Here is a 25737-nt window from a genome sequence, read left to right on the forward strand (position 1 = left end):
AACTGGTTCTGCTTATATTAAGTGTAAGCATCTAATACGTGTAAGGAGGGCCTTCTGAAATCTTTCAAACAAACATTCTTTAGCTTACTGTAAGTAATACAGGAAAGACCCTCATCCCACCCACCCCTGAGGCCCTCTCTGTCACCACAGCCAACTCCACTGCGGGGTGACCATTAGGAATGGGGTAGGTAGAGGCTGGGAGTGGGTAAGAACTGTTGCCCACACTCGCAACACAGAAAGGCTCCTCAGTCATTCTATCCGAAATGACTGTTCTTAGGGTAGTTGTGCCCTGAATGGCTTGCATCTCAGTGAGTTCTTTAGTCGGTGGATTTGCCTGTTAGTTGTTTCTATTTGAGGAGGCCCCCTGGTCCTCTAGAAGGTGTCCTGATCATGCATGCCTTGTTTGATTGCTGGTGTTGACACTGGAAGTCGGGACCAGAAAATACTCAGGCCACATCAGGATACCTTATTCTCACCTTTAGGATGTGTAGGAATTACTCAACTAAGTCTACCAGTTCTCACAATATTCATGTTTAAAATGAAAATAATGCCACCGACAGGGGCTTAGTTTCCAAAATTTACAAACAGTTCATACAACTCAAATTACACAAAAACCAAACAACCCAATCAAAACAGGGGAATAAGAACTAAATAGACATTTTCCCACATACAGATGGCCAACAGGCACATGAAAAGATACTCAACAAAGCTAATAAGAAATGCAAATCAAAACTACAATGCAGTATCACTTCACACCGGTCAAAATGGCCATCATTAAAAGGATTACTGGGACTTCCCTGGTGGTACAGTGGTTAAGAATCCGCCTTGCAACAAAGGGGATGCTGGTTGGATCCCTAGAAGGGGAACTAATATCCCAGATGCCGTGGGGCTACTAAGCCACAACTAGAAGGTCTGTGCGCCACAATGAAAGATCCCATGTGACATAGTGAAGATCCTGTGCTCTGCAACTAAGCCTGATGCAGCCAAGTAAATAAATAAAAAAAGATTAAAATAATAAATGTTGGAGAGGGCATGGAGAAAAGGAAAACCCCCCATAGTATTGGTGAGCATGTAAATTGGTGCAGCTAGTATGGAAAACGGCAGAGTGGTTCCTTAAAAAGATAAAACAGTTGCCACATAATCCAGCAAATACCATATACCTCTTACTTGTGGAATCTAAAATACAACACAAATGAACTTATTTACAAAACAGAAACTGACTCAGACTTAGAAAACAAAGGTTACCAAAGGGAAAGGGGGGGTGGGGTGGTGGGAGAGGAATAAATTAGGAGTTTGGGATTAGCAGATACAAACTACCACAAATAAAATACATAAACAACATGGTCCTATTGGCATCTTCTCAACCCAGCGATGGAACCCAGGTATCCTGCATTACCAGCAGGTTCTTTACCATCAGAGCCACCAGGGAAGCCCCCATTGTGAGCACAGGGAACTATATATTCAATATCCTTAATAAACCATAAGGGAAAGAATATGAAAAATAATACATAGATCTATCTATGCATAAGTCACTTTGCTCTACACCAGATAGACATTGTATTAATAAATCAATTATACTTCAACTGAAAAAAAACAAACAGGACTTCCCTGGTGATCTAGTGGTTAAGACTCCACACCTCCTCTGTAGAAAGCACCGGTTTGATCCCTGGGGGAGTTCTCCATGTAGTCTGGTGCGGCCAAAGATACTTTGGAGGGCAGGAGTGAGTGGAGACATAATACAACTTAATAACAATTCTTTTAAAACTATTTTTGAAGTTGCAAAAGTTAACACCATGTTAACTAAGAAATGCAACCAGGCCAGAAAAGAAGAGCAGAAAGTGCAAGGCCAGCCTGGGGGCCACAAGGAGGGGCAGGTGGGCGTAGTTGACAACACCTTCAACCTCATCTCCATGAACAGACCTGCATGCCAGTTCTCACCCTAACCCTTCCTGGATGCCACTGTTCACCCTTTCTCAAAAAATCACTGTCAACCAGTAGGAGAAAGGGTGGATTCCACACCTCTCTCTCTTGTATAAAACAGCCCCTTGTCATTTGTGTTCTCAAAGGTACTGGCCATCGCTAATAAGCTTAAGGGATCAACCATGAAAAATGGGCCTCTCAGGTGACTGGACAACAGTAATTTAACCTGATCCCTTCTCAGCTTTTACAAGCTGATGCCCCCACGTTCACCTGCTGTGAGACACATGACTAGTGTTCACAGGATGAAGGCTACAAGAAGGGGCGCATGTTTAGAACACAACCAGGAGACTGTAAAGGGGTGGGAAGCAGGCGGGAGGGAGCATTGCTAAGCAGCGCTTAGGAGGAAATCTCATGGATGTCCTCCAGCTGGCCCAAGAAAACTAACAGACATCAGGACCGGAATTTTTGTTTCCATAATGTCACATACAAAGCAGTCTCCACGTATTCAAAGAGGCATTCGAGTTCCACATGAGGCTGCGCGCCTGTCTGCTCAGAACTACGGCTGTAGATACCTAGAGACAGGTCTCCCCACAACCCTTCCCTCCTCTTCACAGGTCCTGTCCCTCAAGCCCACCTAGGTCCGGCTCTGCTCCCCCCAGGACATTAGATCTAAAGGGCCTACATAGGATGGCAAACTTCAGACATCCCTCTACTCCAGTCCTCTGGGGTTGGCGCCCAGTCCTCCTGACAAGCGCAGGGACAAGGGTGATGCCCAGTTAGGTGTGCAACAGCCAATCAGGGCCTGGGGCCTCACCTGGAAACACCCCTCACCCCAGCCAGCACCACAGAGTTCTTTAGAGGAGACAGTCTCCTTGTTGCCTTTCTGATGTTCATCCGTGTGCCCTTGCCATAGGTCTAGTCACCAGCAGACTGGTAAGCCCCAGCTGGGCGCCTGTGGCTCTGTCCACCCCCTTCCTCCCACTTAAGTGACATTATAAGGAAAACCCTGAATTTGACCTAAAGAGCTTTCAACTCTTTTTACTAGATACCGCTTCTGGCAATAATCTTCACCATCGAACAAGACTGGTACAGAACACGCAGGAGAGGCTGGGACAGCAGGTTTCAAAAACTCACTTTATTCCAATGTGAAATGAAGACGTGATGGTTTAAAAACAAGAAAAAGTTCTTGATCAGCCGTGGGGATGCCTCGCTTGCTAGCTCTCACCCACTCCCTTTGAAACAAGGTGTTCGGACAGACCATTCCCATAAGCAGCTCCCCACCAAGCCACCAAGCAAAGGCCCCAGCGCGGGGACAGCTCCCTCCAGTTCAGAAGGACGGCCGTCTCCCCCAGCCCGCCGAGAAGCAGCACAGGCCAGCGGCAGAGGGGGAGCTGGGGCCCATGGGGGCCGCAGGCTTCAGCAGGGCCCTCCCTGCCACCCCCAGGGCTCCTCTCTGTCAAAGGTGCCAGTGTGGCCGAGGTCCAGGTAAGGAGCTAGGCTCCACCACCAGGTAATCACTCCTGTATTTGTGACTCTTCCCCCAGGATCCATGATTCAGCCCTAATTCCCCTAGCCCCCCCACCCCCACCCCCACTGTGCGTTAGGCAGCTGAGGTTCAACAGGGAGAATACATTCAGACTAGACCCCAAGGTTAGCCCCGGCTGGGGTGCAGGGAGCGGGAGGCAGCACCTCCTGCTGTGGCCGAGGGCCGAAAGCCAGGGCTGGGCACAGGGGTGTCTGGGGAACTGCCCCTGCCCACCCTTTCCCCACCCCCAGCACAGCCAGGCCAGGCCCCAACCACGGTCAGTAAAGCTGCTGCGGCCCTCACCCCGCCATGAAGCTAAAGTGCTCCCCAGGCCTCCAGCCCTGCCACAGAGCTCAGGCCGCCCCCTCAATCCCGGGACGCAAGGAAGCGCCCCTCTTTTTGGCTTCGGACCTGGACTTTGAGCCGCGTCGGCCCCAGGGGCAGTGGCAGAAGCAGCAGCCGTAATGTCACACGTACAAATGACCTGAGAAAGCCCATCCGCGCATCACGCACTGGGGACCGGCTCGGGGCTATGTACAAGTCAGGAAGGACGGGTCAGGGCACTCGCGGGCACGGACGTACTCGCACACACCTGCTCGAGGACGGGGACCCGCAGAGGCACCTGTCCCCCAGCTGGGAACTGATGCCCACACACTCCGCTCGCATGTCTTCCATGAAGCCTCTGCAGCGTGTATTCGTTGAACCAGTGCAAGAACATCTCGGGGTTCAGGCAGGCCTGGGTCCCAGGAGGATGCTGGGGGTGGGGATGGGGTTGGAAACGTGGAGGAAGAGGGACTTGACTCCTCTCCTGATGTGCAGGGCGTGCCACCTTCTCCTGGAGTCCGGATCACTGGGGGCAGCTGACTGACTGTCCGTCTGTCTCTCCCTTTCTACCCCTGCAAGCTCGGGGAGGAAGGGTCCTTGGCAGCTGGGGGCTGGGCGGCCGCATCCTCTGAGGCCCCCGCGGGCTCCGGCTCAGTGGCCATGGGCTCCTCGGCCTTATCCCTGTTCCTGCTGGCCTCCTGGAGCTGCTGCCGCCGCGCCACTTCAGCTTTCAGATTCTCCAAGTCTTTTTGGCTGAGTGAAAGGATGGGGCGGAGGGTGGGCATCAGGGTGGGCCTGGGCCCTCCCTCCATCACCTTCCTGGCTTTGCTTCAACTTAGGACAAGATTAGGCTCTGCACTTTCTGCAGTGAAAGTAAGAACTCCCACACACCTGCCAGCCTCCAGTGAAGGCCTGGCTCCCATCCAGCCTTCACACCCAGCCTAAACCCTGTGCACTCTGGCCGCTCCCATTGCCGATCACACCCAGAACACAGCTGCAATGCGGAGCAGGTCCGCTGTAAATGCCCTAAAGCTGATCAGACCAAACCCAGGCCCCATACAGGTGAGAGGGAGACGGTACAAGGGGCTTTCGAGGGCAGGGTTGTTGCTGCTTGTGTAAGAGCTGCACAGGGACCCCTCCAGGGCTCAGCGCTGAGGCACGTCCCTACTGACAGAGCAGGAGCTCAGAGAAAGAATGAAGTTGCTCTTTGCATGCCTGCTGAGTAGCTTCAGTGGTGGCCAACTCTGCAACCCTATGAACTGTAGCCCCCCAGGTTCCTCTGTCCATGGGATTCTCCAGGTAAGAACACTGGAGTGGGTTTCCATGCCCTTCTCCAGGAGATCTTCCCAACCCAGGGACTGAACCAGCATTTCTTTAAAGTCTCCTGCATTAGCAGGTGGGTTCTTTACCATTAGCTCTTTACATACTGACATGAGATGATCGCCAAGATTGATTAAGTGCAGGAGAAAAATACCTATGTGCCAGGTTTGCTACAATTTTGTGCCTTAAGCGGGGAAAAAAGATGACAGATCTGTGTTTGCGTCATAATGCAGAGTATTTCTGGAAGGAGTCACTGAGGGCTATACTTCTCAGTATGAGCCACCTCAATCCTGTAGTTAATAAACCAAGAAAGTAATGGCCAACGTCCAAGTGGGGCCTCACCTGAGAGGAATGAAGAGGATGCCGTTGATGACGTTCAGCTGCTCCAAGACGCTGGCCATGCTGGGGGCTGTGAACTGAGGGGCGCGGGGAGCATGAGCCACCGAGGCCGGGGAGTGGGGGAGCCCACCCAGCCCCACTCGGAGACCCACCTTGAGGGGCGGGATGTTGGCGCTGGAGCCGTTGCGGTAGATCTCGTTCATGGTGCGCTGCAGGGCCACGGCCTGCTGGGTCAGGCACTTGAGGTACTCGGAGCTCTCCTTGGTCTTCTCGTGGTCCTCGCCCAGCTGCGAGGGGCGGGCGGGAAGAGATGAGGGCCGCCCTCAGCCCCGCCCCCGACCCCGCCGCACGCCCGGCCCTGGCCCACCTGCGTCTTGTAGATGGTGTAGCCTTCCTTCTCGTGCTGCAGCGCGGAGCGGAACTCGGCTTTGCTCTCATAGACCCGGGCGACCAGGTGGTGGCTGCAGGGCGGCAGGGCGCAGGGTGGGGGCGAGGGAGGGACGTGAACGGGCCGGTGGGCACTGATGGGGGCATGTGCGGGCTGCTCGAGATCCCACTCCGGGGCCTCTCCAGGGGTAAGAGCCACGTCCAGGGCTCAGAGAAGAGATGGAAGGTGAGAGAAAGTTCCTCCGGAGTCAGATGGATGGCAGAGTGCTGGATCCCGCGCCCGCCCTCGATTCAAGTGCTTTCTGGGACCCTGTGGCCCGGGGTCTCCCTGCCCCCTGACCCAGCACAGCCTCACCTGAGGGCCACCTTGAGGGACTTGGGCCCGTGGTACTTGGTGCTGACGGCCAGCGCATTCTCCAGGAAGCGCAGCGATAGGTCATACTCCATCACTCCGTGCAGCACCAGCCCGATGTTGTTCTGGGGGCAGTCGGGAGGGCCCTGGTCAGCTCCCACTCCCCTGGGATGGAGGCTAGTCCCGCTGCCCCTCCCCAGCACTCACGTCCAGCAGCGCCATCTCAGGGTGGTCCTCCCCGAACACGAGCAGTGTGAGGTAGCGGGCGCGGTACAGCAGGCTCAAGGCGGTGGACAGCTGGCTACTGGCGAAACAATAGAGCGCCAGGTGCATCTGCCAGGGCAGAGCAGTCAGGTCAGGGCGGCCGCCGGCCCCGCCCCCGCCCCCGCCCCCGGCGGCGACTCACGTATTCCTGGATGGTGTTGGGGTGCTCGATGCCCATCACTCGCTCGCTCATTAGCACGGCCTTCTGCTGGTTACTGAGGGCCTGGGAGAGGTGGGGGGCTGTCATCCCCAGATGGCACCGCCCCACACCCCGTCTGTCTGTCTGTCTCGCCCATGAGCCTCCTCGGCAGCTCAGGCCTCTTCATCTCTGCCTGCAATTTCTATTTTTACTTTGCACCAAGGAGGCAAAGAAGTGCTCAAAATCCAGCTGCTGTGACCAGGGAAGTCTACACCCCACCCCGAGGCTGCTTCACATTTTAAAACACTTGTCTTAGTCTATGCAAACATATACATACAAATCTAAAGTTGTACTAAAAATAAAATATTCATACTAAGACAAAGAGGCATATACAGGTAAAAAAAAACAAGGAGTCCTATGGCTGGAGACGAGTGGAGCACCTGCAGTGTGCCCGCACCGGAGGCAGCCTCAAACCCCGGGGCTAACAAGGCAGGTGAACACCACCAGGCCCCAGGACAGTACAGCCAACAGCACAGTCCCTGAGCAGCCTCCAGGTCGCTTACAAGGTACTGAGTGAGAATGTGCCCCTTGCTTGTCCCTGTGAAGGGAAGGAAGGCCCTGGCATCACTCCCACTGTGTCCACGGGCACCGCAGCTCTCCGCAGGACACAGTTGTTGGGGCAGGCGGAACTGGGGGGTGGGGGAGGGGTGTACAGGCAGAGCAAGCAAATCCCAGGGTTTCCACCTGCTCCTGCTGGGGGGGCCCGGAGGTAAGCAGCATCTCTGGGATGACAGGGCTCCACTTCCACCTGCCTGGACCCCCTCATCCTGCTGGGCCAGGAGGATGAGAACACAACCCGGGGCCCAGCTGACCACCCCCCAGAAGGTGCACAAGCCCACCTCGGCGTAGTCGCCCATGATGTAGTGGAGGCGGGCAAGCAGGCGCAGGCAGGCACAGATTTCCACGTGCATGGCCCCGTACACGTTGTTAAACAGGTTCAGGGCCTCATTGATAAGCTCACAGCCCTCCTTTAGGAAGCCTGCAGGGCACCCGGGGGCGGAAGGTCAGGGCTGGCCTGGGTTTGGGCTGGGGGGGCCCTCTCCACCGCCCCCCCCCCGACCCCCACCCCCTGCCGGCCGCACCTGGCACGCACCCTGCTGTACTTTGGCCTGCCCGCTCTGAAAGAAGTGGAAGGCGTCCGAGGCCTTGGGGTTGACGTGCTTGACCACGGGGAAGATGTTGAGCACGTCCTCCTCCGTGAAGGCGGGTTTGTGGCGGCTGTCGAAGCTGTATTCCTTCAGCAGGATCTGGGGGCCCCGCCCGACACCCACAGGGAGCCTGAGCCCAGGCTCACGTGGCCAGCACTGCCCCACCAGCTTCACCCGAGGCCCCGGGGACCCTGCAGGATGCTCCAAACCCGGCCCACCTGGATGCCAGTTTTCAGGGAGATCTCCCGCAGCAGCGTGATCTTCTGCAGCCCATAGGTCTCCACAGCCTGGTCCACTGTCTCACTGGGGAGGAGCGGAGGGTGGGCCCGAGCAGCCCAGCACCCGTCTGCCAGCTTCCACCCGAGCCCCTAGGCACTGGGCCCCCTCTCCCAATTCCCCAAGCAAGTGGTCTCCCGCAGCTGCCCCTTTCTCTTCTCCCATTCCTCCACTGGAGACCTGCAGTGCCACACCCGCTCACGTACCACTCGAGGCTGAAGTCAAAGTAGTTCTTGGCCTCCTGGCAGATGTTCTTCCAAAGCTCCTGGGGGGTCATGACGGCCCAGGCTGTGTTATCTGCTGCCCCTGGAGGCCGGTTTCGCCTCCTCCTGTTCCTCTTCTTGGAGATGAGCTCGTCGGCGGGCAGGTGGGCCACGGGGTTGGGGTAGGAGCTCAGGAAGCAGTTCAGGAAGTGGCTGATGGCGGCTGAGAGCCCCGAGAGCTCGACCCCCTGCAAGGGAGGTGGGACCACTGTCATCACCCGGGCTCCCAGACGCCTCCCTGAGCCGGGCTGGGGGAGCAGCAGTACCTGTAGGTATGTCTTGAAGATGTGCTTGGCAGAGCGGGTGATGAGCTCTCCGATGCCAATTTTCTGCATGGGTTCAAAGAGAAAGGGGGGTGTCTGGGTTGGGCTCCAGGCCTCCAGCCCAGCCCCCTGCCCCCCTCCGTCTCTCAGCCGCCCCCGGGCAGCACTCACGTAGATGTGGTCCAGCTGGTCGCGGGCCGGGCTCCGCATCACCAGGTCCAGCACCTTGCCCAGGTAGCGCATGTTGATGCCACGCTGGCGCATCACCTCGGCCAGCGTGGCCCCGTCCATGGGCAGCACTGCGTGGTCTGTGAAGTCCTTCACCTGTGGGCTGCAGCAGGTCAGGACCCCCCAGCCCAGGCCCTCCACCTCCTCCTGCCCTGGGTCTTCCCATGGGGGCTCCTGCTATTCTGGGGCCCTGAGAAAGGAAGGGACTAAGACTCCCTGCTCCCAGTCAGGGAGAGGGAAGGAGAGAAAGGATGCAAGCAGTAAGGATGTGAGCTCTCATCCCCGGCCTTCTGCTCAGGCCACTGTCACCCCTGTGACTGCTGGGACCACCAGCGGGGAGCAGCAATGAGGGGGCAGCAAGGCTCCCCTGTGATGGCACGGGAAGGAGCAGGGCCACGAGCCTTGCCTCGTGAGCCCTGGAGCAGCGGGCATGGCAGGCTCAGCTCAAAGATCGGGGGACAAGCACAACACCTGAGTTCAGGGCTGCCTCGGCGGGGAGCAAGCCCTCTGGACACACACAGGGACTCCGAACCAAGCTTGTTGGGGAGTGGGGGCGGGTAAAGATGCTCCCACGCCCTGTCTGCCATCCCCTCACACGGGGACATTGGAGGACCAGACCCCCGCTGCCAGCCCCCAAGGGAGGGCACCCAGGGCACAACTGATGCCTGCCTTGGCCCCTTTGTGTCACTGGCCCTATGCTGGGAACGAGAACTGTCTGCCTTGCAGGTCAGGAGGCCTAGGTCACTCCTGCAAAGGCTCCATGAGCTCCCAGAGGCGAATGAGGCCCCAGAGCCTGTGACCCCCGCCGCCCCCGCCCCCGGTGCCCCCCTGCCCCACCCCACCCTCACCAAGCCAGGTATCTGGCAGGAGAGCAGGAAGGCAGCAGCGTCTTTCAGCAGCTGCTTCTGGTCCCGAACCTCCTCCTGGCAGGACTCGGGGAAGCGCACTCCTGCAGGCGGGGAGAGCAAGGAGGTGTGAGCCAGCAGAAGAGAGGCAGGCACCACACAGACAGACAGACAGCAGCACTCAGGGAGGCAAGTAGGCCCCCAGCACCAGGGTCCCCGAGGACCACTCACCCGGCGAGAAGATGTCAGGGTTGAAGCGGACGTCAAAAGCCGTGCTGCTGATGGAACCCACCGCCTTGCATGCGTTGCGGATCACCTCCCGACTCCGAGGGTCTGCTGTGAAGACAAAGCCTGTTAGGGGCTGCTCTGCCTCCCCCACGGATGGGGGCTGGGTAGCAGCCTGAGCCTCCCTTGGCCTGGGGCTCCCCCAGCAGCCCCACCTGTCCCGTCGTCCGAGGCAATGGTCTCCGCCAGCTCCTTGACCTTGGCCAGGCCACTAGCACTGCTGCCCTCCTCCTCGCCTCCCGCCTCGGGGGCTGGAGGGTCTTCAGGCTTGGACTCCGAGGATGGGGCGTCGCTGTTCTCCAGTGACGTGGGGCTCTCCATCTTGCTGGCCTTCTGCTGCATCAGCTGTAGGGCTGCCAGCTTCATGAAGAGCAGATACCTGGGGTACAGTGGGTGGGGTGGAGCAGGGGATGGGAGAGGAGCATCTAGGAGCTTCCTGCTGGCTGTGGGGGGACCTGAGCCAGGCCCCAGCTCCTGCCCTGCTGGGGTTAAGGATGTTGGTGCCAGGGACACGTCCTGTCCTGTCCAAGGAGCAAGTGTCCACGCATGCGTGCCAGCCCAGCCATTCTACCAGGTTTTGGCAGGTCACAGCAAAAATAGGGATCTTCCTAGATAGGAAGACAGTTGGGTGAGTATGTGGGGGTGGGGGGCTGGCTCACCACACAGGCCAGGGCTCCTGAGCACACCAGGGACCCCACTGGCATTTTGAGAGGGAGAGTTATTCCTGGCATGGGACATTTTTGACGGGCTGACCCCTAAGCACTGACCACCAACAGCAGGGACCCCACCTGTATTCCCCCACCCCAGGGCCATGGCACTGGGAGGTTCGAAAACGCCTAAGCAGATGTCCACATGCTTCTCGAGGAAACAGCACCACTTCAGTAGAAAGCCACCAGTCTCGCTAGTTTCTCATCTACATGAAGCTCTTGGATGTCTGTGTGGGGGAGCTGGATGCCACAGTGATGGGCCCAGAGATCATTCCTCTTCACTTCCCAAAGCCTCCCCCGGCTGGGGTCAGACGCCACCACCGCCCTCCCTGCCCGAGGCTGCAGCCGCCGGCCCGCGCCCCACCTGTGTTCCACGAAGGCGTCCACCAGCTCCTGGCGCAGACAGCACAGCTTGTGGCGGTGTGCGCGGGGGAAGCCGGCGCGGGTGCACTCCTCCGGCAGCGCCTCACCCGGCACGGGCAGGAAATTGAGGTCGGGGGGGAAGGTGCGCAGCAGGTCCAGGATGTAGTGGCGCCCGTCGTTGCCGATGATGCCCTTGCACTCCACGGAGGAGCAGAGCTCCACCTCCTCGTCCCGGTCGTTGAGCACCCGGTGCCTCAGGATCTTGAGGGGCCGGCTCGTGCGCTCCAGCAGCTCCAGGTACCGCGGGTGCGACACCACCGTCTTGCCGAAGTCAATGGAGCCGTAGATGACACTCTGCTCCTGGTCCCGCTCCAGGATGCCGGGGATGATGGACTGGGCTGTGACCCGGTAGCCGCGGTAATCCACCACCACCGTGCCCAGCGTGTACAGCCCCTCCACGTCCACCGCGTTGTACGTGCGCACGCCGTTCAGGTCGTTGGTGGGCGCCACGTAGGCCGCCACGTCCCCGCCGAAGTCCTTGTAGTGGTCGCGAACATCGAAGCCCAGGCTGAAGAAGATGTTGTTCCAGATGAACATCTGCATCTTGGTCTCCTCGCTGGGGTTGATGGCCATCACGTTGCCGTCGATGACCGCCATGGCGCCCCGCGTGGCTGCCGCCGTGAAGTCACTGTGCACCTGGGGGTCGGAGGTCAGAGGGTGAGGGAGCCGTTGTGCGTTCATCTCGCCTGGCCAAGCTCACCCGGGGCTGGCGGAGGTAAGTGGGACGAAGTTTTCTCAGGCTTGGAAAAGCGCCAGAAACCCCAGTTCAGAAAAAATGTAACATTTATGGACTTCCCTGATGGCTCAGCTGGTAAAGAATCCGCCTGCAATGCAGGAGACCTGGGTTCGATCCCAGGGTTGGGAAGATCCCCTGAAGAAGGAAACAGTTACCCACCCCAGTATTCCGGCCTGGAGAATTCCATGGGCTGTATAGAGTTGGGCATGACTGAGCGACTTTCACTTTGATCAAACACTCGGAGAGACAGCAGAGCTCAGTGATTACAGGGGGCAGGAGGACTTGGGTGGGTCTGGGACCCACCAATATGTGCCAGGTGATCTCTGCTGGATCACCTGTCACATCCTTCTTCATGTCTATAGATGACATAAAAGTATCAACCTTCAGGGGCCTTCCCTGGTGGTCCAGTGGTTAAGAGTCCACGCTTCCACTCCAGGGAGCATGGGTTCCATTCCTGGTCGGGGAACTCAGATCCCATACGCCTAGCAGTGCAGCCAAAAATAAAGCCATCGTCCTTTATAAGGTGTCCGGGAAATTACAAGCCTACATGGCACCTGGCCCAGCTTCTGGCAAAGTGAGCACCCAGAACATTTATATTTCTTTACCATTATCATCTCTAGTAAAATTATGGGAGACTTTAAAGCTTTTTCCCCACCCCCCCGAAAGTACTGCTTTTTCCTCATCTCTGTCAGCAAAAGCACTGAGAACATCACAGGAAGACACGTGTGCCCAGGTCCCCAAATGGCTGTGTTGGGAGTAAAATGGGCATCACTTAGCCCATCCTGGAGGTGGCTCCCTGCCCCCAAACCCCACCCCCAGACTCTAAATCTCAGAGAGGCCAGAAAAAGGAGCTGGGGTTGTCTGCTGGGAGGCAGAAAGTGGCAGAATGACCTGGAAGGTCTCTGAAGGCCCTTATCCACAGAAGCCCTGATCCAGCTTCCCTCTTAACCACAGAAAACCAGTGGGGAGGTGGCAGGCGGGCCTGAGGCTGCTGGTCAGGCCTGAGGGGCCACGGGCACCTTGAATATGGCTCTTTCTCGCAGCAGTCGCTCAGGCAGGTTTTTCCGAGGCAGCTCCCGTGTGGTCTGCAGCTCCTCGTTCCAGTCCCGGGTCTGCAGAGGGACCAGGAGGGACAGGCCAGCTCAGCCTGAGCCCCCACCACCTGCAGGGGGCAGTCCTGCCCCCTGCCACCCTGTGCAGCCCCACAGGCACCGAGAACCCAGCCTGGGCCCCACAGGGGAAGGGACAGAGGAGTCGGGGACCGCAGGCACCTGTCCGGGAATGTGCTCCTCGTAGCCCAGCCGGGAGGTGTAGGCATCCTCCGCCCGCACGCAGTCCATGGCGTGCTCCGCCTGGGGCGCTGTCCAGCTATACACCTGGAATGGGGTGGCAATCCTCTCGAAGGGGTGGCGCTGGACCCTGCAGCAAGCAGAGGAGACATGGGGTGGCGCAATGAGCCCAGAGCTCTGCCCTGGGCCCCTCCTTCGAGGCCGCACCATCTCCCCACTAAGGCTCTGTCCCTGGAGAGTCCAGCAGGGGCGCACGGCCACCTGTCCCAGGACTGCTGCCTCGGGTGGGAGGCTCTGAAATGCTGGGGGCCCAGCTTCTTAGGGCAGAAGTGCTAGATTCCAGGCCGTCCAGGTCACCCACCCTGGGAGATGAGGGACCGACAGGCCGAGGCACTACCTTTTCTTCTGCAGGGCAGCAAAGTTTTTTTTGAAGGTTGGGCTGATCTGGTTGAGCAGCTCCACCAGGGAATGGCTGAGGAAGCGGGGGCTGGCAGGCTTGGGGTTGAAGTGGTACGCCGTGGACCTGCAGAGAGAGGGTGATCACTGTGCCACGTGCCCCCCAGGCGGCTGCCCACAGACTCCCCATGGGCTTGCACAGGTACTCACTGGTTCAGGTAAAATCCCCGGGTGGAAGCCGTGATGCTGACTTGCCGGTCCTCAGCTGTGATCACGAACAGGTACATGAGGTCCCCGTGCATCCTGCGGTTCCCAGGGGGCGGGTTCCAGCCGCTCATGGTGAGCACCTTCAGGCACTGCAGGGGCTGCGGCAACGGCTGAGCGTGAGCAGGCCACGCTTCCTGGTGGGTGGTCCCCTGCCCCCATCCCCAGAGACCAGCTCCCACCTTCCAGTCCCGGTTCTGGGGCTGCAGAGGACACAACGGCCGCTCCCGGCTCCCAGGAAGGATGTATTCGGGCGGTGTGCAGTCGATGGGGTCCATCTCCAAGCCCTTCTTCCGCTTCCCGCTGTCTGAGGGACCCGAGGCTGGTGGTCAGCACACAACGGCCCAGGGGGGCCAACACCCTCTCCAGCTCAAGTGGCCCGGGCCTGGGTGCCTCCGGCCCCACTTCCCTCCGGTGGGAAGGCTGAGGCCCCCAGCCCCCTTCACCCGCCCTAATTCAACTTGCTCCCAGCCCCTCTGCCCAACCGCCATCCCCAATGCCTCCCGCACCTCCCAGGTCGCCATCGGTAAAGACGCTCAGGAAGGACAAGGAGTTGCAGTCAACCCCATTGAAGGCATCGGAGGGGTCTAGGCTCTTGAGCAGGTCTCGAACGTGGCGCACATGGATGCGGGCTTCTCGCACTGTGTACGGCTCTGTCGGGAGGCGGATGGGCAGGGCGTTACCAGGGCAACAGCCTCCCCAGCAGAGAGCAGTCGGCCTGAGCACGAGCAGGGGTAGCATTGATTTTCAATTTTAGGCTTTCACTTGCAGATTCTCTTTTGAACACCTAGGCTGGAAATCTGCTTTCCACACACATATCTGTCTATCAGCAGGGATCCTTGTTTGCAAAGAACCTTCTGCCAAAGGGCACAAGAAGTACCTCTGGAAGTGCACACAGGCCACGGTAGCCCACAGAAGCCCCAATTCTCTGTCCACGAGTGTCACCGTGGCTAGGTTGTCCCCACAGGCTCAGTCCAGTTCTCCCGGGGCAGCCCTCCCCCAGGGCAGCCAGAGGATTTACAGGACTCAACCTTGCTCCCCAACTCACGTTTCAGGAAATCATAATGAAGGCTCTTCAGAGACAGGTGGGAGGACCCATAATTGGATAAGTCTGGGCACAGCCGAGTTACTTTTCCCCCACATTCGAACTTTGGGTGACATGCCTGGAACCTCTGTGCCACTCTCCCCAGGTAACCCAAGTTTACGGGATCTTTTCTTTTTTATTTTAACAAATAGACCAGCCTCATCATGCCAGCTGATTGCTCCACACGGGGCCTGACTTTCCTACTCACGAACCATGAAACTTCAGTTTCCTTAAGAGACTGAACTTTTATCGCTATAAAATTTGTATGGGCAGATTTCAAGCACTTGCTTGCTACTGTTTTTTTTTAAATCATGACTCTGATATTTAACCCCTGAAGCTGGAGGGTGTGCCGGAGAGGACCAGAGAAGCAGACCTCTGCTCCTGTCCTGTCGCCACAAGTCCAACATTGCCCCAAGCCTCTACATGCTCATCCATGACACAGAGATACCAAGATGCCAGCGGGAGGGGCGGGATGGGGAGAGTGCCACCTGGCCCCGCCTCCTCATGTCCCGTCCCCTCCTTGGGGAGCTGCTCGACTTCCAGACAAACCTTCCACCACGCGTAGCACCGAGCCCTCCTGCAGCCCCTCCACACTGCGCAGCTCTGAGAAGTGGTCCAGCATGTTGCCGTCCAGGTGCAATGAGAAGCAGGTGCGGTGACATGTGTCTTCACGGTCCATGAGCACCTGGTGGATCTCCTGCACCATCTCCTGGGGGGATACCTGCCAGGGAGAAGGCCCCCACCACCCTGGTGAAAACATACCGGTTTTCCCAGCCCAAAGTACCTGGGTCCCTAAAATCAATGCTTCAAATACCATTTTCCCCTTTGTGGCTTTTATTTTAAAGTCCAGGCCCTGCCCCTAAGTACTGTGCCCACCTGCACCTGTGTGCGTGTGTGTGTGTGTGTGTGTGTGCGCAGGGTGTACATACATGTGCAGGACAGAGCCTGGACTCATTACCCACAGGCTTCAACTATTCCTGCAGACTCTGAACAGAGCAGAGGTGTAAGAACAAGGAAAGGAAAACAGCCATCTTGCCTCCTCCCTATGACTTCCCCTTTCAGGAAGGTATGGCCTGGGGCTCAAGCCTGTGGGTCTAGAAGATGCAAGAGGCCTCACCTGGTTCCCCAATGAGTCAGTTTGCAAGACTTCTGGGGAGGCTCTGCTCTTGGAGACGCCCAATACCTCTCTCCTCCCAAAGTAAAAGTGTTCGTTGCTCAACTGTGTCTGACTCTTTGCAACTGCATGGACTGTAGCCCTCCAGGGTCCTCTGTCCATGGAATTCTCCAGGCAAAAATACTTGGAGTGGACAACCATTCCCTTCTCCAGGGGATCAAACCAGGGTCTCTTGCATTGCAGGCAGATTTAACCCTGAACCACCAGGGAAACCCCTCTTCTCTCAAGCAGATAGTCAAACTCCAGCCAGAGAGTTGACGTACCCAAGGCTGGGGAGCCCTGGAACCCCAGCACTACCCAGCCACTGTATCCCTCCCTAGACAGGGCTGGCAGTTCCAGCTGGGATCTGGCCCCTAGCAGTGGGGTGACAGTTTGAACCTGGACTCCCATGTCTACCACGTGAGTGACCTTGGAAGGCAGAGGACCCTCAGTTTCCTGCCTGTGACCCCATCCTCATCCCCCCTCACAGGCCCCGGCCCCCAGCACCCCTCCGCTATCTTACCTGGAGGGAGAAGGGCTCGATCCCAGGAGCTAGGATCTTCACTGAAAAGCCTGTGTCCTGAATGACGATGACTTCCTGTCCGGTGGTCTCCTCTCCTGGCTCGTTCTCATCGAGCCCGTTTTCCCGGGGCGGTTCCGCAGCCCCTTCTTCCTTCTTCAGGCTCTCTGGGCAGTCCCCATTCAACAGCATGACTGAAGGCAGCTCTGCAGGGGACAAGGGGTCTGAGTCAGATGGGCCTTGCTGGTGAGGTCGGCGTCCAGCCAGAGTGGGCACTGCCCTACAGAATGGTGTCTGCCTGTCCGCCCCAGACCTGGCCCTGTGCCAGGCCCACCATACCCCAGGCACACCACTCCTCCCGGCAACCCCTCTCTGGCCACCTGCAGGCTCCTGCCTGTGCCCTCCACAGCCCGGGCACTCACTTCCCATCTCTCCTCAGGACCCCCGTCTGGCATCCACGTGATTAGGCCCCCCAGTCGACTCTCCCAGAGTTACCAATGCAAGTGGCTTCAACAACCCTCCCCACATTCACTCCCCCCTCTTCCCTGATGGACATTCTGGTCCCTTCCTGTCCAGCTCGACTTCTCCCGCAGTCCCGCTGTGGGTGTCCCGGGCCCCAGCTACTCCTCATCTCCATCTCACCCTTATCTGTGGTTCCAATTGCCCTCCCACCTCACGGCTCATGTGACCCATCCAGGCTTCCATCCAGGTTTTCAATGTGTGGCCATCCCCAAGGCCTCGCCAGACTCATCTCGTCAGCGTGGAACTTACCATCTTCCACAAACCAGCCCCTGCTCTGCAAATGCCCCCCACCACACCCCAACCTAATTGCAGGGACTTCCCTGGTCATGCAGTGGATAAGAATCCGCCTGCCAATGCAGGCAACACGGGTTCGATCCCTGGTCTGGGAAGATTCCACACGCTGCGGAACAGCTAAGCCCGTGTTCCACAACACTGAGCCCGTGAGCTGCAACTACTGAAGTTTGTGCGTCTAGAGCCTGTGCTCCACTAACAAGAGAAGCTAACACAGTGAGAAGACCGTGCAACACAATGAAGAGTAGACCCCGCCCGTAAGATAAAGCCTGCTACATATTATGTCAGATAAAGCCTGCGAGCAGCAATGAAGACCCAGTGCAATAAAAAAAAATTTTTTTTTAAACCCTTAACACCGAAAGTCAACTGTACTTAAAAAACAAAAACAAAAACACCTCGTATATGTACTAGTCCTAACTATGTGTGTATATGCACATTTACATCTTTGCCAGTGGAAAGACTAAAAGACCCAGGATTCAGTGGCTTTCCTTGAGCAGGATTAAGCGATTTAACCTTTTCCTTATAAGTCTGTACTTTCCTTACTGTATGACACAACTGCTTAACTAGTGTTTATTTTAGGGTATGATTTAGAAAAAAAAACGTATGAGGAGCTTTTTGAGAAAACTAGGACCCTGAGACTGTAGGGAGCAAATTCTCCAAGCAACTTTGTAAACTGTTCATATTTTATATTCGAAATCGACTAGTAATCTTCATTTTCATGGTATGACTATATCCTTAGATGAGTAGCTTAAATGTGATCCAAAGACAACACTTGTGCTTCCACGAATGAAATTCTGGTCACTAGAGATAATCGCTTTTTGAAATAAAGTGCTTTTTAAGTTGATGTTACATGTGACCATAGTAAAAACATAAAATGTTTCAATTAATGGTAAACCTGCATAATTAATGGTTAATATGAGTAAATGAAAACCCACAGAATCAAATAAACACAGCCATTTTGATGCTTTCAAAACCAATAAAAAGGTACCACTTAGAATGTCCTAACACTCTCCACTGTTTACAGGATCCAAACGTCTTGGGTCTAAAGTCCCTCTCAGCTCCTGCGTTCTCTCCATCAAGGTACAGCTACCCCAAACTACTCAGGAATCTCAGAACAGGCCACACATCTCGCCTGTGCTTTGGTGTGCTGCCCCATACACACCACTCCGTCTGGCAGGCTCCTACTCATCCGTCAAGGACCAGGTGAAATAAACCTCCTTCCTGGAAGTCCGACCAATGACTCCTGACAACAGTGTCCCACGGCACTTGGGGTGGCTGTTCACACTAGCAGCTCTGTCTCCCTCCTCCTTTCCTGCCCTCTCAACAGAAAGGCACTGAACTAATGAATTAATTACTGTAAAAGCCTAACATCTGTGATTAGCAATGGACTCACATGTGGGGAGAGGAGGAGCAGGTGACCACACCTTCCATTTCTCCCCCAGGAACTAGGGGGAACAGAGAAGACCCCCCACCTGGACCCTGGGGAGCAGAGAAGGAACTCACAGAAGCCCTCCAGCACAACAGAGGCCTGCCTGGGTGCCCTGTCAGCCCGCGGGGCCTTCCCTGCCGGGTCCACCTTGCAGCCACACTGGCCCCGCGCTTATCTCTGAGCTCCAGATAGATCTGTTCCCCTGGGTCTGCTCCGGACCCCAGCGATCCCCTCTGGACTCCACCTCCTCATCCCTACCCTGCCGTGAGGAGCAGGGACGGGGCACATCTCCACAGAGCTGTGTGGGCTCTACCCAGACCCACCAGCGCCTCGGGAAAGGGTAGAAAGTCCAGATAAGCCTGGCACACAAGGGCACATGAGGCGGGGGTGGGGGGGGGGGTGCTGACGTGGAGAAAAGCCACTCCCTCTTACCGCGTCCCCTCAACTTAGTGATAAACAGAACTGCCAGGCACTCAGATACAGTCCCATCCTCCTCCCCCAAAGAACCACAAGAACCTCTCCTTTGAGTGAACCCACAGCCCCAGGCATGGTGACTCCCAGCACCCGGAAAGTGAGCAGCCAGCCCGGAAGGGAGAACCTGGCCACCTCTGTGACAATGCAGACAGAACAGGGGGGTGGGAGATGGGTGGTAGTTGGTCAGTTTTCAAAACGCAGCAAGAGACGTGACAGGCTTGAGGCGGCCTTCCCCCCACTGAGTCCCTGAGAAAGGCTGTGCTGGCTGACGAGCCTTCAGGATGAGGGGGCCCCCGGCCCAGCATGGCACAGCCGCTTCGAGGTCTGAGACCCCAAAAGTGGGAAGGCAGAGACCTGGGCCCAGACAGGCATCCTGTGCTCTCTGAGTCCGGGTCGGGAGGACAGAGGAGGGCCAGGGCGGTCATAGCTCCCGCTCCCCTTCCCTGGCCCAGGGACCCTGCCCAGGAGGCAGGCGCCATACACCAGGTTGCCCCCCAGGGGGCACGCAATGCCCTACCAGATTTCAAAGGCATGTGGCTGGTTTCCAGGGGCCTCCACTCCCCTAAGGACAGCCCGTCCTGCCCTTCCTCTTTCCTCCAAAGGACCCTGAGGGTCTCCCTACAGCTGGATCAAGGCCCAGTGACCTCCCCACAAGAGGCTGGCTCACTGCCCCCACAGCCCACCTGGTGTGGTCGGCCGCTGCCCCCTCCTGGGTTCTGGACTCACGAGACCTCCATGGCAGCGAGGCCCCCCGCTCTGCGGCTCAGGCCCGGCACTGCCCGTGTCCCTCGTTCCGGGCTGTGCCTCCAGCCTGGCCCCCATGCAGCTGGTCGGCCCTGGGCTGGAGCTCTGGTTGGCTTCGGGTTTCAGCGGGGCCAGGCCTGCCGGGGCGGCCCTGGGAAGGGCACACTCCCCCTGCCTTGCATCCTGCTCAAGGTCGGCCAGAAGGACGGCTGTGGGCCAAGAGGCCCTGGAGGCTCCAGGACCCCGGGTAAAGCTGCCACCAGGGCTCAGGCCCGCTTCCCTGGATTCCCCCCAAAGGGGGTCACTGCTGGTGAAGCAGTTCGTGGGGCGGGAGAACCCAGCGTCTGGGCTACCTGGGACCCTCCAGATCGAGGGCCCTGGTGACTGGCTGGCAGGAGTAGGGCCCAGCAAGGGGGTCCTCTCCTCTGCCCCAACCCCAGTGGGGGTGGGCAGGACTGCTTCTGCCAGCTGCCGGCAACAGCTGGTGCAGACCCGGGCCCAGGCCATGAGGTGGCCGCCCCCAGTCCACTGGCAGCCGCTGAGTGCCCTGCCTGCCTCCTCCCGGGTCAAGTGACCGGCGGGGGCCTCTGGCTCACGCTGCCCCCTGCAGGTGACCTGGCAGCTCTCCCCTTCCTGAGAGACACCCGTTCTGGGGGGAGGGCCGAGGGGTCCCCAGACTCCCAGAGGACAACTGCACCGGGGCCCGGCCTCCAGCTCCACCAAGGAGCTGGCAGGCTCCGAATTCCCTTCCCAGCAGCCCCTGCGCTGCCGGGAGAAAACCAAGTCTCTCCCCTGGGGAAAACAGAGCTGGCAGCAAGAGACCCAAGGCCGTGCGGCGGTGGAGAAGGAACATGCCCAGCCTCGCCAGGGCGCCTTCCCAGGGCCTCTGACTTGTTGCCAGGGCCCAGGCAGGGCTGCTCCGGCATCCATACTAACCAGGGTGGGGGCGGGGAGCCAGGCCTCTTCGGGCCCCTTCCCTCCCCTCCAGTCCTGTCCAGACAGCCCTGAAGGGCTGGCACGCAGCAGGCCCCCAGATCGCTGCAGCCCCCACCAAGGGTTTCTGGCTCGCACACCCTGAGCGGAAGGTACAGAGCGCCAGGCAGGGCCCCTCTGCTCCCACTACCCTCCCCAAACACGCCCTAACCCTCTGGAGAGGAGGGCGGGGTGGGGCAGCCTGGCAATGACCCCTGAGGAGCTGCTTCCACCACCCCCATCCTGGTTACCACAAAGCCAAGGCTCACTCTAGGCCCGGTTCACGGCAGGTCCCTCCATCAGCTCGACCAGCCCATCTCACCTGAGGATAAACTGAGACTCCAGAATGTTGAGTGAGAGCAGGCTGCCCAAGGCTGCAGAGGCAACAGGCAGCCAGGCCAGGTCAAGAGAAGACCAGGTCTGTCAGCTGTCCAAGCCCAGCCCTGAGCGCCACCCCCTGGGCTGTAGCACCCACCAGGTTAACAGGACCCCCTTCCTCCATCCATAGCCAAGCCTCCACACCCATGTCCTCTTACCCCAGGAGGACACCCCTGAGGATGTGGGCTGTAGGGAAGGAGAAGAGTGATCCTCTGCAGAAGGGGAAGCGGTTGCACGGCACACCCCCCACCCCAAGTCTTCACTGGCCAGACCAGAATGAAGACATAAAGCACAGCCCTGCCCCAGCCTGGAAGAAAACGGATCCAATGGGCAGCAGAGAGGAGTTAGAAAAGAAATGTAAGCCATCCCAAGTGGCCCCTGTGTGCATTCTCCAGCCTGGCATGGCCTCACTCGGTAGACTGTGCCAGGGCCAGGCCCCGCCCCAGTCAAAACCTCCGCAGGTGAGGCTCTGGGCAGGAAGTAAGGCCTCATAAGGGATCATTCCATCCCAGGAACCTGGGGCTTCAAGAGAAAGGGGTGGGGGCAGGCAGCCTAAGGAGGGTCCCAAGGAAGTAGGCATCTGCTTGCCTCCTTCCCATCCCCACCCAGGTCAGAATCAGGTCTGCAGGGCCTGGGAAGGATCTAGTGTTCCCTGAGCTACTCTGCTCAGGCCCACCCAAAAGAAGAGCTCTGGCGGGGGGGGTACCATCCAGTAGCTCCTGTAAGCTCCCAAGCTCCTCTCCAGTCTGCCAGCCCCCTGCCTCTCCACTCCTGGCCTTGACTCCAAGCAATCCTCCCCTAGGAAGAAGGAACTGGACACACCACCGTGAACCTGAAAAACCTGCCTGTTCTCTTAACCCCTAAAAGCAGCTTTATTCCCAAGAAGGCAACTGACCCTTGGTCCCCCCTGCTCCCTCCACAAAAGGCCTCAATCACTTCCTCACGGAGGCTAAAGAGTCTTCCAGAGCTGGGTTCTGAGGTCAGAAACCTGGATGAGGGTCTGTTGGGAAGAGTCTCCATAAAAGCCCCATCCTCCTTTGAATAAATTCAGGCTGGCTGGAATTCAAGTTCTGGCTCTATACAAGCTTCCCAGAGGGTTCGAGAGCCCATGTTCCACCTGATAAGTAGGCTTCCAGTTTCCCCCAAATGAACAGCTAGCTGGATGTGCCCCTGACCCAGGTTGCCCCAAACAGAGTCCCTCAGAGACATTCTCCAACTCTCCTCTCTCCCGAACCCTGAGTTCTCAGCATCCCAGCCCAGCCCACATGCCTCTCCCAGCCTCCTCTGGGACAGGCTAAGGCAGCCTTGGCAATCTGGCCAGGAGATGGAAATCCAAATGCTAAATGGCTGTGTGACCTTGGGCAAGTCGCTTCATCTCTTCGGGTCTCTCTGCTGGAGAGGAAATAAGCTTGCTCTTATCTAGCCTGCTCCACTGATGCAGACAGAGCCTCACTGGGGTGAAGCCTGGCAGGTTGGAGTCATCAGCATTTGTCACTGTGCCCAAACCTTGGCCTTCTTCAGGCAATCAGCAAGGCTGCCACAGTACCTATGCTCCACCACCAACGAACCTGGCTGTGGCCCGTTACAGGGCCAGAGAGCCCATCTAGCCCTGCTCTGATCCTGACTCACTGAAGCTGGGGAGGGAGTTGAAGATGACAAGTGTCTTTTGAGGAGAGTTGTGGGAGCGGAAGGCAAGGTTAGTTCCGTACTCCCACGGCCACCCAGGGCAGAGAGGAACATATCCCAGCCCTGAGGCTCTAAGAAAGATTTGAAGAAGACAGCCCAGGGGCTGGGAAGGGGCTCCCGGACCTCAGGGCTGCAGTCAAAGATGTGATGGAAGGAACAGAGGAAGCCCGGGAGAGAGGCAGTCCCCACCAGAAAAAACTGCAGCCACTCCCAAAGTCAATGCCACACAGTCCCCACAGGGAAGAGCTGGGAGATCAACTCCATGCTGACGACCTTTGCCTTAAAAACAGCAACTCTGGGCTGACCCACTTTTCGCAATAAGACGGGTTAATGATCAAGTTCTGGCACAAACACTACCTCCTGCCAAGGAGTTTGGCTTTGCCCCCATACATAGGTAGACATCCCCCGCTCCAAGTCTGCCCACCAGGCTGACATCTAACAGGGCGGAGATCAGAGTCTGCATAACAGGGGTTAAAGCCTTGCCTCTGGGAATGAACCACAGAAAGCTCCTCTCAAAACACACACCCTCAACTTGAGATCTTCCCACAGACCAAGCGTGAGAAGTCCCAAGCTATGCCGAACTCGCAAGGCTGCAGCCGGGTGCACAGGGAACGCTAGGGATCCTGACGGCAAGGGGGTGCTAGACGGAGCAAGTGTCAAGTGACCCCAGTCGGGGGAGTTCCCCAAGCCCAGGCGCGTAGGGGGTGGGGCCGCCGAGTCCACCGATCTGCGGAGCCGGCGCACCCCGAAACCGCGTGTGCGCGCACGTGTCCCCGCGATCTGGCACGCGTGTGTTCGCCGCCGCTGCCCTCCCCGGGATCCCACGTGTGTGAAGTCCGGGCCGCAGCCGGGGGCGACAGTGAAGGTGACCTTCAGGGCGGGGGCGCCCGGTGGAGGGCTCGGCGAGATGCGCCCGGTCAGGCGCGGAGAAAAGGCGGCGGTCCCCGCGCCACCCCAAACCCACCCGCGCACTCGGCCCGGTCCAGCCTCCCGCCCGGCTGCCCCTTGGCCCCGGCCCCACTCACCCGCCGCTCCTGGCCGCCCCTTGCCACCGGCCTGCGAGCTGGGCTCCCGAGCGCTGTCCGCCGGGGCTGCCGCCGGCAACTCGTCCGTTTTGATGACCATGGCGGCGGGAGCCGGCGTTCGCCTCGGCTTTCCGCGCCGCCCGCCGCGCCACTAACCCAAGTGCCCTGCGCGCCGCTGCCGCTGCGGGAAGGACGGAGTCACCGGCCCACGTGGTGCGCGCTGTAGCCTTTGACCCCACCGCCGCTTCTCTGCCCCGCCCTCGCGCCCGGCCCGGCCCACGAAGGCCCGCGAGGGACAAAATATGCCACGCCTCGTTCTCTGTGTACGAACGCCGTGACTTTCTGGAACGCCTTAAAGGGAACGCGCCCTGGCTTTGGCGAGAAATAGGCTTCGGGAGCCCTCGAGGGGCGGGGCTACGGAGAGGCGTCCTTGCGGTTCGCCGCCCGTCGGGCGGGCGCCTTGACCTTGGGTGGAGACTAGTCTAGGACTGCTATTGCATACTGTCTCCTCCCCCAATGGTTTCCTGTTGCAAGTCTGCCAAATGACCACGCGGTCTGTAATCTGCAGTGGTAACCTGACCCTCAGCGACCCCTCACCGAGCCTCCCGTTGTCCCTTGAAGGGGTGGGATTGGGGTACCCGAGGTTTCTGGAGGAGGGCGTGGAAGGTAGCCTAAGGCATGGTGACAGAAGGCAAGGTGTTAGGTGGCTAACTGAAGTGTCAGGGCCCACGGAACTTTGTGCTGAGCCACAACGGCTCAGGAGCCTGGACGCCCCCCCTCCCTCCACCAGACGAGTCCTCACATCTGGGCTGGTACTCATCCCCAGTTTTGAGTGGAGGAAGCTAAGATCAAGGTCACACGGAGAGAAAGACTTTAGCTGGGCTAGGCTAAATCCACAGCCTGGACATCTTACAGTCGTTCATGTTTTCAGATGTTTGCAGCCTCGTGGGGACTGAGAAGTTAGGTCAAAGAATGCTGCCCAGTGACATTTTACCAGGTCTTGCCAGTGAGTTGAAGTTCTTCAAGTAGAAAGTGGAAGGGTCTTCCTTGCACAGGGCCAGGAAGCCATGGGGGAAGCCTTTAAGACATATTCCAGAACTAATGGGAATTGGGAAACTGCAGCTGCAGAGGTGGGCTGGGGCAGGCCTAGGGCCTCATAAAAATTGCAAAGGAAAGTGGACTTTGTCCTGGAGTACCGGTGATGGGAAGGGGAACCAGTGAGAGGCATTAAGCATTTAAGCAAGAGAAAGGAAGATGAGAAATGCTTTGGTTGCTGTGTGAGAGATAAGGGGCACTGAGCTAGAAAGAGGGAGATGAGTTTCGACTATTACACAAGAAGGCTGGAAATAAAAGCAAGACCTGACTACAGCCCACCACACGGAAGGTGCACAGTCAGGTGGTACATGAACCTGACACAGAGTTGGATTGGCGATCTGCATCCTGCAACCTCTGCCCTGTCTCTTCTAGAAAACTTGAGCAAGTCACTTGACTTTCACGCCTCTGAATTGCAGGAGCTTCCTCTGTCAAATAAGAACATCCATTTGTTTAGACTCTCACCTAGTTGTTGGGAGGAGATAATGGTCATCAAAGCACTTTAGATAGTGTAAAATACTTGGTGATTCACTCTATCTTTTAAGTGAAGCTTTCGAGAGCTCAGTGCTGCAGGAAGATCAGAGATGGACCAGACCAGGGGACTTCTTGAAGTC

General features: G+C 57.9%; 1 protein-coding gene across 3 annotated transcripts; it reads right to left on the bottom strand.

Moving 5' to 3' along the window:
* Positions 1-3033: 3033 nt before the first annotated feature.
* Positions 3034-24247, bottom strand: CLUH (clustered mitochondria homolog). Of its 3 annotated transcripts, none has more exons than XM_061143104.1 (26): positions 24032-24247; positions 16514-16716; positions 15387-15558; positions 14263-14406; positions 13936-14060; positions 13700-13854; positions 13491-13616; positions 13076-13223; positions 12824-12916; positions 11010-11704; positions 10094-10317; positions 9885-9986; positions 9657-9757; positions 8752-8904; positions 8584-8646; positions 8261-8505; positions 7997-8081; positions 7724-7877; positions 7470-7609; positions 6574-6654; positions 6375-6500; positions 6171-6292; positions 5796-5889; positions 5581-5715; positions 5432-5505; positions 3034-4522 (listed from the first exon to the last, which is right to left on the bottom strand). In XM_061143104.1, exons 1-26 carry the CDS (start codon positions 24129-24131, stop codon positions 4336-4338), a joined length of 4047 nt encoding a protein of 1348 aa, XP_060999087.1. In that variant the 5' UTR covers positions 24132-24247; the 3' UTR covers positions 3034-4335. The 3 variants fall into 3 exon arrangements, with proteins under 3 accessions (XP_060999087.1, XP_060999086.1, XP_060999089.1); XM_061143103.1 differs by having other exon boundaries at positions 9885-9989; XM_061143106.1 differs by lacking the exons at positions 15387-15558; positions 16514-16716; positions 24032-24247 and having other exon boundaries at positions 9885-9989; positions 13936-14056; positions 14263-14401.
* Between the last annotated feature and the right edge of the window lie 1490 nt (positions 24248-25737).

Source organism: Dama dama, chromosome 5 (genome assembly GCF_033118175.1).
Source record: "Dama dama isolate Ldn47 chromosome 5, ASM3311817v1, whole genome shotgun sequence".
Taxonomy (NCBI): domain Eukaryota; kingdom Metazoa; phylum Chordata; class Mammalia; order Artiodactyla; family Cervidae; genus Dama; species Dama dama.

Excerpts from the sequence above, each read along its gene's own strand:
- CLUH (XM_061143103.1), bottom strand. The coding sequence starts at position 24,131 with ATGGTCATCAAAACGGACGAGTTGCCGGCGGCAGCCCCGGCGGACAGC. Across the intron at positions 15,559-16,513 it reads TCGAGCCCTTCTCCCTCCAG|GTATCCCCCCAGGAGATGGT; the intron begins GTAAGATAGCGG and ends TCTCCCTGGCAG. Across the intron at positions 5,890-6,170 it reads TCCCTCAAGGTGGCCCTCAG|CCACCACCTGGTCGCCCGGG; the intron begins GTGAGGCTGTGC and ends GCCGCCCTGCAG.